General features: G+C 40.0%; 1 protein-coding gene across 2 annotated transcripts; it reads left to right on the forward strand.

The window, feature by feature from the left end:
• Positions 1 to 1,184: 1,184 nt before the first annotated feature.
• On the forward strand, positions 1,185 to 13,813 carry LOC136424590 (uncharacterized). Of its 2 annotated transcripts, none has more exons than XM_066413204.1 (11): positions 1,185 to 1,357; positions 2,479 to 2,562; positions 5,484 to 5,701; positions 7,038 to 7,437; positions 8,029 to 8,273; positions 8,825 to 9,224; positions 9,776 to 9,897; positions 10,233 to 10,388; positions 11,214 to 11,291; positions 12,276 to 12,465; positions 13,762 to 13,813. In XM_066413204.1, exons 2-11 carry the CDS (start codon positions 2,496 to 2,498, stop codon positions 13,764 to 13,766), a joined length of 1,881 nt encoding a protein of 626 aa, XP_066269301.1. In that variant the 5' UTR covers positions 1,185 to 1,357; positions 2,479 to 2,495; the 3' UTR covers positions 13,767 to 13,813. The 2 variants fall into 2 exon arrangements, with proteins under 2 accessions (XP_066269301.1, XP_066269302.1); XM_066413205.1 differs by having other exon boundaries at positions 11,214 to 11,288; positions 12,273 to 12,465.
• Positions 13,814 to 17,789: the final 3,976 nt, after the last annotated feature.

The raw sequence follows: 17,789 nt of genomic DNA on the forward strand, positions 1-17,789 counted from the left end.
AAATTTCCGCTCAAAATTACACTCTAGCGCATAATCAACCCAGTTCATTATTGAATTAAAAAATATCAACCCCAGGGAAGAAAGAAGTTTTCCATAGTATACATAATGATATATATGAAGATTTGACAGGAGAAGAAGGGAATGACCAAAAAACAACATATTTCAGCGATAGTATGGGTGAAATATAAAAACGTGACACCCCTTTGTTTGAATGCATGATTCAATAGTATACATTTTGGGTTGAAAATAACGAAACGAAAAAATGCTTTATTTCAAAAATCGTTTTAAAAGGCTGTATGCCAAACATTTGAATGGGGGCCTGGGTGCATGACCAAGGCAGACACATGCCAAATTTCACATTATTTTGGTTTAATACATAAGAACTGGAGAAAGAGTGAACAAAGCCATGTAATCACATGTCCTAGGAATTCCCATACCATATTTGGTATGAATATCAACACACATGCGCCAGAAATGCCAGATAATTAGATTAATTCAATTGGCCAATCAGGTGGTCGCAAGGCTCACAGCTGCAGGCAAGGCACTTAGGGTCACTGACCTTTAGGTCATATGGTCAGGCTCACAGGCCAGGTGCAGTTGGGGTCACTGACCTTTAGGTCATATGGTCATATGAGGAAAATACCCAATGTTTTCCCTTAAAATACCCTGCAAAATCGTATTTTAAAGTAATATATGCCAAAAGTGCGAATTGGGTTCTTTGAATATTTGTTCAATGTACCCCCATAGCAAATTTCAGGTCATTTGGATGTATTTCCAGAACACAGGAGGCCAAAATGTACATTTTTGGTCAGAAAAACCTCAATAAAATCACTTTCAAGGTCAATATCGAAAAAATGAAAAAACGGTGGGGGGTATTTGCCTATACTACCTTTGTACCAAATTTCAGGTCATTTGGTCAAAAGATGACAGATGATTCGATTTGAAGATTTGACAGGAGGAGGAGAAGAAGGAGAAGAAACCTGAGTAAAAACAATATGTTGAGCCATACTAGGTATGGCTAAACATAATGATCAAAGGTTACTCTTTCATTGCTTTGTCGGCAAATAAACGTGATCCGCCTTTTGCACGCACATCACCGGTTGATACAATACCTATCCGCGTCCGATGATATGATGCAACTGATGGCAATAACTGATAAATGGTGATAGTGTTAACGTGGACCAATCGGAATAGGCCATGATCTCATCATATATCGGTTCGTACAGACCATACTGGTGCATTTCTAATTTGATATTCTTCTAACACGAACCACTTTTAACTCGGAGTGAAGACAGAACGGACCGTAAGTTGAGGTTCTCACCAAGACTGTGGCCTACGTTTCATACTAAGTCGTGCGGTAAGCTAGTTGTTTGATTTTTTCTTAATGCAACGGAATCTTATTGGGATATCTGTAGTTTCTGTAATTTCAAATAGTCTTATTCTATTTTGACAACATTGCATTTGGCGTTTGTGCCAGGGTTCATATCTGGTGCAACATGCCGATTGAGCAATTGAAGAATTTTCAGCTGACAGTTTTTAATGTTATGCAATGGTGTGTCGGCGAGACTGGGTGTCTTGCGGCGCCTTACCCAAGTTTTGCCACAATGTACCCTTGAGATGCTATTCAACTGTATGATCCTGCCTAAACTGGACTACTGTGATGTAGTGTGGGGTAACTGTGGTAAAGGCCTCTTAGATAAGATACAAAAGCTACACAATCGGGCTGCTAGAATTATACTTGGGCTGTCATATGTATCTCACATTGGTAATACTGAACTCTCAAGTCTACATTGGAAAACCCTAGCAACTAGGAGAAATGAGCACCTGCTACAAACAGTTTACAAGTCTGTTCACCAACAACTGCCAGAATATCTCAACGTCTTTCAGATGGTATCGGAGTATCATAACTATCCCACACGCCACAGTCTAAATCGATCTATGCAACTGCCTCAGACACGTCTGGAATGTGGAAGGCGAAAGTTCAGCCACAGAGGTGTTGGTGAATGGAACAAGCTACCACTTTCAATGAAAAATGCTCCAAACAGTGTAACGTTTAAGAGGATGTTGAAACAAATGAACTGACCTCTGACCTCACCTTACGATAGGAACGGAATATGGACTACGAGTATGGATTATGGCTCTGTAAATTTTGTATGTATCGGTGTATATGTATTTTAGACTTATGTTTTGTACTGATTGTATTGTGTTATCCAGGGCCCCACTGCAAAGCAGTGTATAGTGCACTGAGTTGGGCCACCCTGGCTAAATAAAACAGAAACAAACAAACAAACAACTTAAAAGATATCTAAAGGAGCATGATTAAGAACTATCGTTATATATCCGTATCTCGAGTGTCAAAGACAAGTTTCATATATCGGAAATAAGACACACAGTATGACTGTAAATGTGAGGCGCATATAAAGTGTCGACTCGTCAATACCAACTCGACAATACTAACCTGTTGCTATTGTTGCACAGACCTCGACACAAAAGAAATGTCGGGGAAACTACTGCTGTCCACTGCTGTGATGTTTACCATCATTTGCGGAACCAATTCTCAAGGTGCGTAGAATTCTTTTCACATTTAATATGGCATCGCCCTGTTAATTCTTGTTTTGCGATTTTTTTGGAAATTTGCTGTTAATTATTAAGCTAAAAGGACCACTCAAAAGATTTATAAATGAATAAATGGATAAAGAGGGACACTAACCGCAGTATACGTTCTGATTTAGATTAATAAGCATTTGCGATAATGTTCGGGTCCCATGTACATATTTGCATAATGTATTTCTGTTAAACATGTAGAGTACTTACCTTCGATGGCTATCTAGCAAAATTTCAAACAATTTCTTCCATACTTTTTTGAACAGATTGCTTATGATAATGCTACCTACAGCTCTAACCTACCCTGGGCGCCAGACTAGTACCAGGTCGCTAGCGATTTGCTTCGGCGGCCCAAGAACAGTCTGCCCGCCCGGGCATAATCAACGCTCCGGGGAGTTGTAGCCCGTGGGAGTGAACCGCGCCCCTTTAACTTGTTGGTAGGGCCGGTCAATTCCCCGGCTAGAACTCCCCCGGTGCGCTAATTAGGGTATCGGCGGGCTGGGAGCCCTGTGCTGCCGAAGAAACTGGCTAGAAGGAACCGGCTAAAGGGAACCGGCTAAAAGGCCCGATAAACAGTCTGGAGCCAGGGGTAGCTCTAACCTTGTGTCGTACGCCATAAGATGGTTTACCGGGTATGTAGTACAAACGAACAGAATATGATATAAATACCAGTGTCCTGATAATTTTCAGATAGAATACATGCATTCAGTATTTGTCAGGGCCATAAATGGAAACAAAAAATTAGATTTCCCAGGGCTGACCTTAGAAAAACAACTCCCGGAACCATCCATGTTTATAGGTTATATTATGGCAAATCAAAGCTGTACGTACAGGGCACTATCCGCAGGTGGAAAAAAATCAATTCCATGAGTTTGTTTTTGTTCACGCCTTACAACTTCTGTAATCTGTAAGGAGATTGACCCATGTTTGTAGGAGTTATACTCTAAAGTTTGCGTGTTGTCCGCTGAGGTCCAAAACGGCCGATTTTGTATTATTTATGACGTATGGGGAAAGAAACTGTCTAATAATAGAAATTTGTTATAATTGCTACTAGCAACACGTTTTTATTGCGTAGAAAAGTAAGATACCGACTTCTTATAAGAATAAATGTAGCATTTTAGTTTTAAACGCGTTCTTAGCCAATTGCATGAATTATGACATTGGAACAAATTAGTACAATATTTTACACTAAAAAAAGATGTCAGAATTTCCCTAATACATTAATGGCAACATATATAAACACAAATCACAAAAGTAGGCAACAAAATATTTTTGTGATGAAAATTGACGAGGGTGTGTTAATTAAAGTATGTGTGTGTCTAGGTGGCAGGCTATGATGCATAACTGAATAATACATTCTTTATTTTTGTTTTACATAAATTCTTATATTCCCAATTCGATAACATTTTCGTGCTATCATTATGCTTTGCATTTGGGAAGCGATATAATTGTTAATGAAATTATAGAACATTTAAACCGTTGGAATAAGGGGAGTATTTTAAAGCAAAATGCAGGTTCTCCTAATTTTCTGCATAGATTTTGATAAAGAGCATTAATCATTAACACCAGAACTTTAAAAATATTCCCCATGAATTATTGAAATAGTACATGTACAATACGTACAAAAAGATCCAGCAGAAATTTGTCCATGAGCAGAATGAAATGGTGTCCGTTTTAACCCTTTTCGTACAGATTCGTCCCAAATATATATCGGTCGAATGAGAGTTATTTCAGAAAATTAGGAGAAACTGCATTTTGCTTAAAATACTCCCCTTATCCCAACGGTTTCAATGTTCAATCATTTCATTAACAATAATATCGCTTCCCAAAGCATAATGATGGCACGAAAATGTTATCGAATTGGGAATATAAGAATTTATGTAAATCATATCACTCAAGGTACCTTTTCGACGACAATTTCTTAATCTTTTCTTTCCTTCCCTTTGGAGTAATACATTGTAAATTGTGTTATGATCAATTTGATCAAGTTCCATTATAATAATCGTTAATTTCAATCGATGTTATTTCAATATTTCAGTTTGGTCTTGTTTATCTTTAGTTTTTTATACAGTTAACATACACCATTATTTTATTCAGCAGTGAAATGAGAACATCAGCTTGCTCGCTTATCACTCATCCCTCGACTTTAATGCCATTGAAAACAACATTGTTCTTCTTTATTCGCTTTTGATTCTATGCAGTTTATTTTTCTGTGTGTTAACTCCATTGTTGTAGACAGAGATTTACTTCTTTTGCTGCATCAAGTTTCTTGTGTCAGTAAGAACATTAAGGTTATCGAGGTCATCCCAAAAAATCCTCTTAAATTCAGAAAGTCTACTCTTGAGATCTTGCAATATTTTTTTTTGTTGATTTTCCATCCTCTGGTTCGTTGATTAAAAATCCAGGATCTTGACCCAGGGTCCAAGGCCGTCAACTGATTTAGTTAGTGCTCATTTGCCATGGCCTTGAAGTAGTTTTAGGGGTGAATTGTCCACCATAACTGCATAAACACATACAAATCACAGGCTGTCTAGAAGCTGGAAAGACAAGCAGGATTCTGTCCTCTCGAGCTCCCCGCGGTGGCTAGCGGTTACGGGCGGCTGACTAGAAGCGCGATTAAAATCAGGCTAATTTGATAGCCTCCACCAGGCCCTCTTACGGGCGAATGAATCGTAGAATTCGGCAGAAAAAAGAATAATTAGCCAGTAGAGTCAGTCCACAGTGAAGATCACATTTCACCCGTAACGGAGCCTGCAAGTGAAACCCTGGCGTAGTTAGTCTGGTAGAGACTACTAATTTAACACCATGCAGCATCCGAAGGAAAACGTGTTATTTTAGGCGTATTTCAGTACCGTCAATCGTTGTTTCTTTTATTTTAGGTGTACCAGGTGACGCACAGAAGATAATCTTCCCTGCTCCAAGAGGCACCGATAACCACGCCAGGCTGGAACCCACACTGCCTGAGGAGTTGACGAGCTTTACTCTATGTCTGCACATGCGCTCCAACATGACCTCCAGCCATCAAATCGGCTTGGTCAGCTACGCAGTGCCCGAACATCACAACGAGCTATTGTTGTTTGTCAATGGTGGATTTAACGTAAGTAGAGATTATTTTCGACATTGAACCTTCGGAAATAATCCGAACTCTTGTATTGCTTGTTGATGCCAGATGTGTATTCAAACCGACCATTGCAAAGGGTTTTGCAGCCTATATTGTTCACATCTAAAGTCAAGTAAAGAAGGCATTTTTCTCCGTTTAGAAATATGAATTATTCTATGATAAGTAGGAGCTTTCCATAATCCTTTACTATCGCTGTAAAGTAGCAGTCATCGACTTGCAACTTACCCCCAGTCGTCTTTTTGCACAGTGTTTTAAATTGTCCTAGAAAGGTAATGTTCATATTGAAATACCTTATTATCTCCATGAAAAATTGAGAGATTGTTTTTGGCGTGTCTGTGTGTCTGTCTGTGTGTGTGTGTGTGTTTCCGGACTACTGTAGTCAGCATAACTCAAGAACTTCTGGATGGATTACAATGATATTTGGTATGTGGGCGGGTGTTGTGAAGCCGTAATTCATGGTCGATTTTGGGCCCCCTGGTATGTGACCTTGGTACTGCAGCAGAACTTCAATTTTCGTATATTTTGAACTGGACGTGCTATGGTCTTTATTTTTAGGTGGCAGATAGCTTGTGATGTAATAAAGAAGTGGTGTAGGTTTGGGCCCCCTAGCAGCTTGCTCTAGAACTGCAGGGGCGTTATTGTGAAAATCTTCTAATGTGAATTACTGAACACAGGAACAACGGGTTTCCATGATATCTAGTATGCAGGTAGCTTAGACAGAGATATACACAATGAAGTGCAAATTATGCTAATTGGGACTTAATTTGCATAGCTAATGAGGAAAATCTATATTTGCAGTGTTTTCCATTATAAGACTCAAATACATGTACATATGTAGTTTATTGAAAGTGGAGCATCAACAGATACCTATTATGCAAATAAATTCCTGATTTGCATAATCAATGCAAAAACACCGAAATTCATTCAATTGGAAAATTATAGGACTATCAATATTGCAACATGTGTAAGTAAGATAAAGGTGTTTATGATTAAGCATATATTATGTTAATGTGTAAGTCATTTGCATAAATAGAATTGTTCATGGAGATATGAGGTCGCGGAACTCTTGTTTTGTCATTGTTATCCCTTCTCCGTTGGCATACTTAAATCATTTGCCAAAAATAGTTTAACAGGTTTTACTCGATAAAAAAGGTTGGAACTTAGTCAAGTCAAGTCAAGCCTTGATCTTAGCTGATCGTTTTCCTATATATACCACTTGCTTCTTGATGCAGATCCGAAGAAGTTGTCCGTGTCTTGTTCTCATTGCTACTAAAAAAACTAACGTTATTGTTGATTTTTTATTGTTCTTTAGTTATACGTACAAGATTCCAAGAAAATGGGGGACCCGGCCGTTTGGGACGGCGAGTGGCACGCTATCTGTACAACTTGGCGCAGCAGCGATGGAGTTTGGGAGCTCTACGCTGACGGCGTTCTGAAGGGTCGCGGCTCGGGGTTTAACGTGGGAGGAAAGGTGCGCAGTGGTGGGGCATGGATCCTCGGACAGGACCAAGACATTGTGGGGGGAGGATTCGACGCCAATCAAGCGTTCGTTGGAGAACTGTCGGAAGTGAACCTCTGGGACCGCGTTCTGTCTCCGGCAGAAATGGGAGCGGGCTGGGCGGCGTCCTGTGGTCTCCATGGCAACGTGATCGACTGGGACACAACTAACATTGAAGTTTTCGGGGAAACGAGCAGGACAGAATATCAATGCAGTGAGTAGGGCTCTATACTATTTACTATAACATTTAACAAATCGCATATGTATAGTATTACAGTACTGTTTGATTACACCATGATGGTGTCTTTTGGAGGTATATAATGTATAATAACATTGTGGTATTGAAAAGTTGAATTTCTTATTATGGGATGACTAAGCTACCTTATCATTCATGGTAGGAAACAAACGATTACGATCTCTTGAATTTGTTATCATCATAATCTTACAAACATGTTATTTTATTACGCTCCTCTAGAGGAAGTAGCCTTGGTGTCATCCTATTTCAGTTACATGCTCTACCTGGAATTAAAATGGGATGACAAAGGCTACAAAAGAAGGGGACTTTAATGTAAATTCTGAATAATTAGTAGGCTTTTGCTTTATATGATTTAAAGGCTTTCGTAAATGAACTTAGTTTTCAACATATTACAGGCTAAACAGACATTAGCGTTAAGTATCACGATCTTATGATTTTCTCTGCTTGATATCCTTTTCTTTAAACAGAAATGCTTCATGGCACAATATATACAGATGGTCGTAAGCATTTTTCGGTTTGAAAGAATCACACATAGTCTTCTTTTTTCAGTTGCAGCGGGAACAAAGGTTGATGACTACATACCAGGCGACGCACAGAAGATAATCTTCCCTGCTCCAAGAGGCACCGATAACCACGCCAGGCTGGACACCACACTGTCTGAGGAGTTGACGAGCTTTACTCTATGTCTGCACATGCGCTCTAACATGACCTCCAGCCATCAAATCGGTTTGGTCAGCTACGCAGTGCCCGAACATCACAACGAGCTTCTCCTGTTTGTTAACGATGGATTTAACGTAAGTAAAATCTTATTCGACATTGAACCATTGGCACATTATCGTACTGTTGTATTTCATGATGGATTTGTATGCAAAATGACCAATGCAACGGGTTTTGTGGGTTGTCCATACAGTTTAGGTTGACGTAAAATGACTTTCTTATCCCAAGTCAAGAAGAAGAATTTACTTTTCTGTGTAAAGAAATGTGAAATTATCCTAAAAATAGGAGCTCGAAGAATCTTGTCAGAATTCTTGCTGTAAAGTAACAGTCAACTTGCAGCTTCTACCCCAATCAGTCATTTTACACAGTTTTATACATTTTTTCTAGCAAGGCAATGTACACATTAAAATGCCAAATTGTGTCAGTGTTATACCGTTTCTGTTGGCATACCTCGATTGCTTACCAGAAATAGTTTAACAGATCTTACTTTAAAAGAACAAAAGGTTGTTTTGCTAGATATACCACTTTCTTCTTGATGAAGTTTAGAAGAAGCTGTCCATGTCTAGTTCTCACGGCTACTATAAAAACTCATCTAATCGATAATATTTTTTTTTAAATTCTTTTACAGTTATACATACAAAATTTCAAGAAAATGGGGGACCCGGCCGTTTGGGACGGGGAGTGGCACGCCATATGTACCACTTGGCGCAGCAGCGATGGAGTTTGGCAGCTCTACGCTGACGGCGCGCTGAAGGGTCGCGGCTCGGGGTTTAACGTGGGAGGAAAGGTGCGCAGTGGTGGGGCATGGATCCTCGGACAGGACCAAGACATCGTGGGGGGAGGATTCGACGCCAATCAAGCGTTCGTTGGAGAACTGTCGGAAGTGAACCTCTGGGACCGCGTTCTGTCTCCGGCAGAAATAGGAGCGGACTGGGCGGCGTTCTGTGGTCTCCATGGCAACGTGATCGACTGGGACACAACTAACATTGAACTCTTTGGGGAAACAAGCAGGGCAGAGTACCAATGCGGTAAGTTGCACAGATCTTACTTTACAAAAAATATTTACAACGTGTACGTCGTTTGACTATGATGATGATGATGATGTATAATATTATAGGACTACAATATCAGTCAACCACAGCTTAAAGGCATTACATGCATTTCTTTTGGTTAAATAGTAGACTACGGTTTTGAGCTGTAATTTTTTCAATCTTAGTCAAGTCAAGTCAAAGTTTATTGCACAACGATTGTAACAGGTACAATGTAAGGCAAAAATAAAATACTACTTATATCAAACTACTACTGAAAGCTATAGGTAGGTTTTATGCTATACAATGGTTAGGTTCTAGGCTGTACAGTGCTCCATTTCGAACTACATGAAGGCGCTATCTATATAATATTGTCAAAGGTAGATGATATCAAGAGGAGATACAATAGGGAGTCGCGTATGTCAAGTATACAATTATGATTACTTACGATCAGCTTGCTGGTTGATTAGTTGCAAGGGTTGATCTGAATATTCCAAATGAATCACTTTAACATGTCTCATCATGTCTCATCAATCTTGTCTCTTTTGTAGTTTGCTCCGTTGATATTGTCTTTGTCGTCGACCTTTCCTGGAGCATCGGTATGGCACAGTTTGAAGTCGCCCGGCAGTTTATCTTGGATTTCGTTCGGTGCTTTGGTAACCAGGATGTAAATGTGAGTCTTTGGTTTCGAATAGTCATAATTATAACTGTGAAGTTTATCTAGTAAAAACCTAGCGTTCGTGGTGGCCAATATCGCACTGATTTAAATGGCGTTCGCATCAATGTCATAACTTTGTAAAGTTTAACCTTCTTTACTTGCGTCTTGCTTCTCTCTCCCTTCTCCCTCTCCTTCTTCATCTATCTCTCATTCCCTTTTTCGGCTTTCCCTCTTCCCCCTCTCTCTCTCGTTCTCTTAGACAACACATTTTAAAATCATTTTTATATCATCTTTCTCTCTGCATCACTGAATAACTTTCATACAGAAATATTTCTTTCTCAATACTTTAGATCGGTGTCATCACGTACGACTGCGTACCGAGGACCTTCATTGGTCTGGGCACCTACGCACTTGGAGACGCCGGTCTACTTGAAGCCATCCAGGGTTTGGTGTACAGCGGGGGTCTGAGCCGGACAAGCCTGGCTATTCGCCACATGACGGCTACGGTATGACCACTCTCTATTGTCGTCATAGACTGTCTGTGTCTACCCTGGGTTCCAGACTGTTTATCGGGCCTTTTAGCCGGTTTCCTTTAGCCGGTACCTTGTAGTCAGTTCCTTCGGCGGCACAGAGACCCCAGCCCGCAGAACCCTAATTAGCGCACCGGGGGATTACTAGCCGGGGAGTTGACCGGCCCTACGCGGTTCACTCCCACGGGCTACAACTCCCCGGAGCGTTGATTAAGACCGGGCGGGCAGACTGTTCTTGGGCCGCCGAAGCAAATCGCCAGCGACCCGGTACTAGTCTGGCGCCCAGGGTAGTCTGTGTCAGGAGTTTTGATCAATTTATATACCCTCTAATTGAGAAATTGCGGTTTGACCAAACGCGAAAAAAAATTGTAGTATCAAACAAATAGCACAGGGATGAAAGGTCAGCCTTCTTGATGTAATGAATATACTTTTAGATAATTTTTCTCCTCTTTTTCCCCATGTCATACATTAAACAGCACTTTTATTACTGTTTAATCTTTTTCAACATAATAGCCTTTCGTATCCCTACATATAGCAGACAAGTTTTAAAACTTCTGTTACGATGTACGTAAAACTTTAAGAGAATGTAATGTACATTACTAGGGCTAACACAGCAAATTAATTTTAACAAGTTTGAGCAAGTACACCAACGGTATGATAAATGCGATTAAGATATAAGCATTTCTGCTGGTTTATATCTATTCTGAATACCCCAAAATAGCTCTAAGATTGTTGATTAGATGTATCCTTCAAATGGGGTTGACATGCTTAGTTTAATCAGGTCTGTGTGTGTTTATTCAGTCCAACTTCCGTGACGAAGCGCTTCGTGCAGCCGCGGTCTTAACAGACGGAAATGCTCAAAGCGACGTCAATGGACTGGTATGGAACATGCCTTGTGTTTCACACTATATAATTTTATTCTTCATCGGGGTAACATTTGTCAAGTCCTATAAATAAAATGAGGGGTGTCCCTGTGGTGTAGTGGTCTGCGCCTCTGCTACTCTGCCACATCTGGTTCAAATTACTTGGACCAGAAGGACTGGGGTTCAAGCCCCAGGTAGGACACCTCTGGACAAGAGGCGCATTGAGTCATACAAAAGACTTTATAAAAATGATACATACTTATGAGACAGTGCAGTGATTGCACCACAGTGTGGCCCCAGGGCTACGGAACGGAGATAGGCACCGCCCTATGCATCAATTATGGCGTGGGAGGATTTTAACTAACTAACTAACTAATAAATAAAATGGTAGTAAACAATTCCGTCTATTAATTCCCTGAGAACAAAGACACGGTGCACCGGTGAGCCAGTATTCCATCAAAGAACAGCACGCATCATAGTGCATTATGTGTAAAAGATGTAGCGATGTAAAGATCGAATCAGATTGCATTTGGTCGCTAGCGAAATAGAATACATGATTAGAAAGACCTGGAGAGTCAATATTTTTTCGTCATCCATCGATGATTACGGTTGCATCAATAGACCTCTTTCCAGTTACGGCGGCCATTTTGAATTCCGAGAGGTCAGCTCGGGGTCATGAACCAAAACGAGGCAGTACCTGACCCATATCCTAAGTCTATAACCTGTAATGCCACTTATATCATCTTCGGTGGTACATTTCGCCACTCTAAGATGAAATGATCTAATATATTTCCCTTTATATGTAGACAATGTTGTAATTGTGGGCATTTTAACTTAATTTTGGCTAATTTTTTATTCGTTTTTCACAGTTTTTGACGGGTAACTTAAGGACAGTGTCTACTATTGTATATCCTCCATTTGTACTCTCCATCGATAACCGAGGTTTAATATCTTTACTAGTAGGATTAAATGATAATTGTCATTGTAATTAATCTACCAGATAACGGGTGACTTCGCATTCGAAGCCAACGAGGCCAGGAGTGCAGACATTGCTCTGTACAGCGTGGCCATCGGTAATCCAGTTCTTGTAAACGATGTCGCGCTGAAGGCTATCAGCGGGGAATCCGATCATGTGTTCGACAGCGACAACGCCTGCGAAGTCGCCAACCGTATACTGAAGGACCTGTGCGGTGCGTAACTCTAAAATAATTACCTCCATGAAAAATGGAGATATTGTTTTGGGTGTGTCTGTGTGTCTGTTTGTTTGTCTGTTTGTTTGTGTTTCCGGACTACTGTAGTCAGCGTAACTCAAGAACCTCTTGATGGATTACGATGATATTTGGAATGTGGGCAGGTGTTATGAAGCCGAAATTCAAGGTCGATTTTGGGCCCCCTGGTATGTGACCTTGGTACTGCAGCAGAAATTCCATTTTTGTATCTCTTGACCTGGACGTGCTATGGTCTTGATTTTTTGGTGGCAGATAGCTTGTGGTGTAATGAAGACGTGGTGTGGGTTTGGGCCCCCTAGTTTTTTGTATAATTTTCTCCTTATAAATTGTATATGATGTTTACAACTCAAAATTTACTTACTAGTTCCTCTTCTTTTTCATTTGTATCATTAGGATTTATGGTATAATTTCCGTTTGTTCTTTCGTTAATTTTGCTTCCTTTTGATTATGTATAACTATTGTCTAGTTTCAAGGGGGGGGACGAAAAGCCACATAGGCTTCTGCATGCCCCCCCCCCCCTGCATGTTTTAATTTGCCCTGTTTATCTATGGTTTTATAATTGTATACATGCATGAAAACAATAAACAACAATAGCTACATACATAACACTGCACATATTAAATTCAAATTTGCAGCCTGAATTATGCTCATGTTTCCGCATTCAACGGTGGTAGACAACTGAAATTAGTCATATGCTGCAGAGATTTAAAAGAATAAAGGGTCGTACATGCCACAAAGGGAAAAGGGACTTTGGAGAACAGGCAACCAATTCGTCACCGCAATGCCTTCTTTTCGTGTGACTAATAGAACGGTACCAATGTCAAACATCAGTGACAGTAGTTTTCTGATAGTTGATAAGTTCTTGTCTCTCTCATAATATAGAATTGTAAAAATCAATCGTGCTGTACCGGCTCAGTCGATTTTGTGACACCCGCTTAATGCTACGGTCACATTTCCAAACAGGGGCCCGGCCGGGCTGTTTGCGGGAATGGAAAAGGAAAGTGTATGCCTAGAAATAAACACAAATTATGCTTATGATTGATATTTTTTATGTTTGTGTGCTTTGTTGTCTTTTATGACATACTTTTCGTTCTCGCAAACTGCCCGGTCGGGCCCCGGTTTGGAAATGTGACCGTAGCATTACTCAGAACGTATTATACATTACGGAGAAGAATCCGCACCCCATTTGGACTATCAGATTACTGCCAGGAGGTTTTTGAATAAAGAATTCCAACTGTATTTCTTCAATGATTACAGGGTGAACCAACAGGGAGAATGGGGTCGTGTGAATTGAGGACCTCTACATCATTGTAACCTGGCATCGAGTAATATCCAAGCAGATGTTGAACAGGATACGAGACCATTTTTCCGACTGCCAGTCTTTGCTTACATTAGCAGTTCTCATATACTTTAAGAGAACATATTTTATCTTCATTCAAGAATGGGCAATTAAAAAACCCTACTTTTGTGGAACTTTTAGTGACACAATATTTCAGTTCAATTAGATGAATATAATAAATAGGATTTCCCAGTAAATAAAAAGGATGTTATTTATTCATGCTAATTTGAAACAATCAACTGAATTAATACCAGCTCTTGATTGGTTTTGATTTTCTGAACATCTCTCCAAGTTGATATTCATCGTAAATGTAAGAACAACAAACAATTAGATAGATTTATGAATTTAAAAAAGCAATCCAGTTGCTTAATATATAAGTAAGTTTATTGATTCGATCATTCATTCATCACTAAAATACATGGCAGCGTCCTCAGCAGAGGATGCTGAATTGCGTACGTTAGGCGTATATGTATTGCATTTAACAAAATCTAACTTAAATTTAAACAACTAGTACTATTCAAAATCTAAATCAAAACAACTAATATTATACAAGCAACTAGTACTGTGCAAGATGAAATAAGAGGTACTGTAAACAAGAAGAAGAAAACGTATTGTACGAGGAATTAGAAACCAAATAAAAATGTCAGCATTCGTATTATTACAGCTCTTCATCCCAGAATTCCATCACATTTTGGAAGCGATATTATTGTAAGGGAAATAATAGGGCACTGAGACTGTGGAATAAGGGGAGTATTGTAGATTTTTAAGCAAAATGCGGGTTTCCCTCATTTTCTGCATAACCTATGATAATAAACATTAATTGTTTACCTCAAAACTTGTCAACATATTTTCCATTGATTATTGAAATAGTATACATGTATGTACGCTAATAACAAAAGATCCACCAGAAATATACTTATGAGCAAAACAAAATGGGGTCCTAGATTCGTCGCAAAAATGTATCGGACGGATGAGGGTTAAATTTTTCAGCATATTAGGCCATGTTGGTTTGAATGTATGGGTAACATCCGCGCGCATATGAATTTTCGTCCTATTGAAAATTTTCGGCCATACTTTAATCACAAAAAGTAGCTGCAAAGTGAGACAATCCGTCCAGGCATTCTTGAGTTATCGTGTACCCCCCCAAACCCCCCCCCCCCCCCCCCTCCCCACACACACACACACATGCACACGAACGCTGTGCAAAACATAATCTTGGCGAAGGTAACTGGCAGTTGGTTTAGAGCGATTGCAACTCGATCTAGCTAGTTAACGTTACTAGTCGGCGCTTATATATGATCCATGGGAATACAGTTTTGTCGATAGCAGATAGTTGCAGTTCTAGAAAGAAATGGTAGGCAACACTATTTCAACACACACACACACACACACACACACACACACACACACACACACACACACACACACACACACACACACACACACAACCCAACCACACATACACACACGCGCACACACACGCGCACGCACACAGCTCAAACGCATCTGGACTTAATGCTGAGCTCAACACCAGTTACATATTCAACCACACCTGTCCTTGGTGCTGAATACCACCCACACACAAACAACTATGTTCTTCTGATACTATACCTTTCAAAGACAAACACATCTGTTCATGGAGATAAATTTGACCAATTGGTTAATCTTTGGAAATGAATCTCATTTGCATCTTTGATAACATGAATGACCGAATTAGTATCGGAAAGGGAGTTGGTAGACGCCGCGGCCGGTTCCATCAATGATAGCGTGATCATACACGGAATTGCGTGACACGCGACCCCATGACGAAGACGAATGTAATAAGCAGTTCGTCAGTCATCGGTATAGTAAACGTGTACGCGCCTATTCATAAAGCGTTGCACATCCACGTCACAATGCATTTCAATAGGATGACGGCTGACGGCTGCGAAGTATTGCAGTTCCAGTAAACCTTGCTAGGCGACGCTTTTGATCCATAGTAAAGAAGCATTTTTTGGCAATTAGGATTGCTGGCGACGTTTTTGATCCATGAACTTGGAAGTCACATGCTCTAGGACAAGATCATTTATTGTGACAGAAGTTATTCAATGCCCTGTACTCGAGTTTCTTACGTTTACAAAACTGATTCAGTAACACGCACAGGCAAGCGACCCTCATCGTTCGACAGTCAGACAAAAAGGCACACAGACAGACACACAGATAGACAGACATCCATAAACAAACAAACACAGACAGACACACATACAGGCACAAACAAGAACAGTACCGAAAACATTTTATTCGAAGGTAATGAATAATTGTGAATGATGATGTTGGCTGTTTCTTCGTTCCGAAGATCATTGGGAAGGTTGTCCTCCTCTGCAGGCTCTTCTGTGGCTGTGTAACCCAATCCTTGATCTGCACACTCTGCTGCAGGCCGGGCATGTAAAGCCCTGTGTAGGTGGCAACTGGGCAGCAGCAGCTGTCATTAATATAATACACTTATATGTGTATTAGTTAGCTAATTTCAATGCAGTAATTTTATGTAGCCTGTAGGCAATTCTATGTAGTCTGTCTGATGTATTTTCTGTGGTTACTCCAGGAAGAGTAGCTTCATACTATGTATGTAGCTAATGGAGGAAAATAAAGTATCCAAAGTATCCAAAGTATCCTGTGGCTTCTCTTCTCTGCAGCAGACTCTCTTCGAGCTGTTTCGAATCTTTCTGCACCTCTTTTGGTTGCTGCTCTCCATGCGTTTCTGTCATTCGCAATGTTCTCCCATTCTTTTACTGGAATAGGTATATGCCAATAGTGTGAAGAAAGGTGTGTAAGCATATGTTAAATTCATCCCATACCAACTTTCGTGCTATATTTTGTTTCAACACGCTGACAAAGTCACACAAAAAAAATTAAGAAGTCCCGGAACAAATCGATTTAAAGTGGTAAATACCATAAGGGTGAATGAAAGTCGATAGGGAAAAATAATAGGCATCCACATAACAAGTTTCGATACCTAACAAGAGAGCAATGAGGAATCACATATATTTCTATCTGCCTGAAGATAGCCAAAATTCCAAAATCCTTTTCTAACTTGCGTATGCCAAACGTGTGAATAGAGTCCTACGGGAACGTGCCCTTGACACCCCAATACCAAATTCACGGTCACTTGGTTTGAAAACTAGGGAACTGGGGCCCGTAATACCGATGATTCGGGGGGTCAGATAATAGTAAAAAAAAATCTTAAAGTTTAATACCTTGCTCCCTTATCCAACAAGAGTTCGGAGACCTCATATCTCAATGAAATATTTGGATTATGCAAATGACTTCCACATTTGCATAATCTATGCTTGGTCATGTACACCTTTTACTACCTTACATAGGTCACATTGTTGACAGACCAATTGTTTACCAATTACCACTGAGAAGGATGATACACTTTTTCATAAATTATACAAATGAGGAACTTATTTGCATAATTAGTATCCGTCCCATCAGTCATAAACTACATATGTTCGATGTATTTGAGTCATATAATGGAAAACACTGAAAATATACATTTCCTCATGAATTATGCTAATGATGTCAAAATTTGCACTACATTATGTTACATCTTTGTCTAAGCTTATTGCATACTAAATGGCATGGAAATCCGTCGTTCCTTTGTACTGTTATACTCATTGGAAGTTTGGACAAAAACGCCCCTGCAGTTCCAGAGCAACCAAGGCTACATACCAGGGGGCCCAAAATCCCCCTTGACCTTTGTCTTCCCAATAGATCCCAATACCTACCCACATACCAGATATCATCATAATCAATTGAGCGGTTCTTGAGTTATGCTGACTACAAAGATCCGGAAACACAAACAGACAGACAGACAGACAGATACGCCCCCCCCCCCACGCACACACAAAACAGTATCTCCTTTTTTTCATGGAGATGAAAATGCTATTTATGACATTTATCGTGC

The sequence above is a fragment of the Branchiostoma lanceolatum genome, chromosome 18 (genome assembly GCF_035083965.1).
Source record: "Branchiostoma lanceolatum isolate klBraLanc5 chromosome 18, klBraLanc5.hap2, whole genome shotgun sequence".
Classification (NCBI taxonomy): domain Eukaryota; kingdom Metazoa; phylum Chordata; class Leptocardii; order Amphioxiformes; family Branchiostomatidae; genus Branchiostoma; species Branchiostoma lanceolatum.

What these genes read in the sequence shown, in the direction of transcription:
- LOC136424590 (XM_066413204.1), top strand. Translation starts at nt 2,496, where the DNA reads ATGTCGGGGAAACTACTGCTGTCCACTGCTGTGATGTTTACCATCATT. An exon ending in CAGGACAGAATATCAATGCA is followed by an intron (nt 7,438 to 8,028) that starts GTGAGTAGGGCT and finishes TTCTTTTTTCAG; the next exon opens with TTGCAGCGGGAACAAAGGTT. An exon ending in TTGTTAACGATGGATTTAAC is followed by an intron (nt 8,274 to 8,824) that starts GTAAGTAAAATC and finishes ATTCTTTTACAG; the next exon opens with TTATACATACAAAATTTCAA.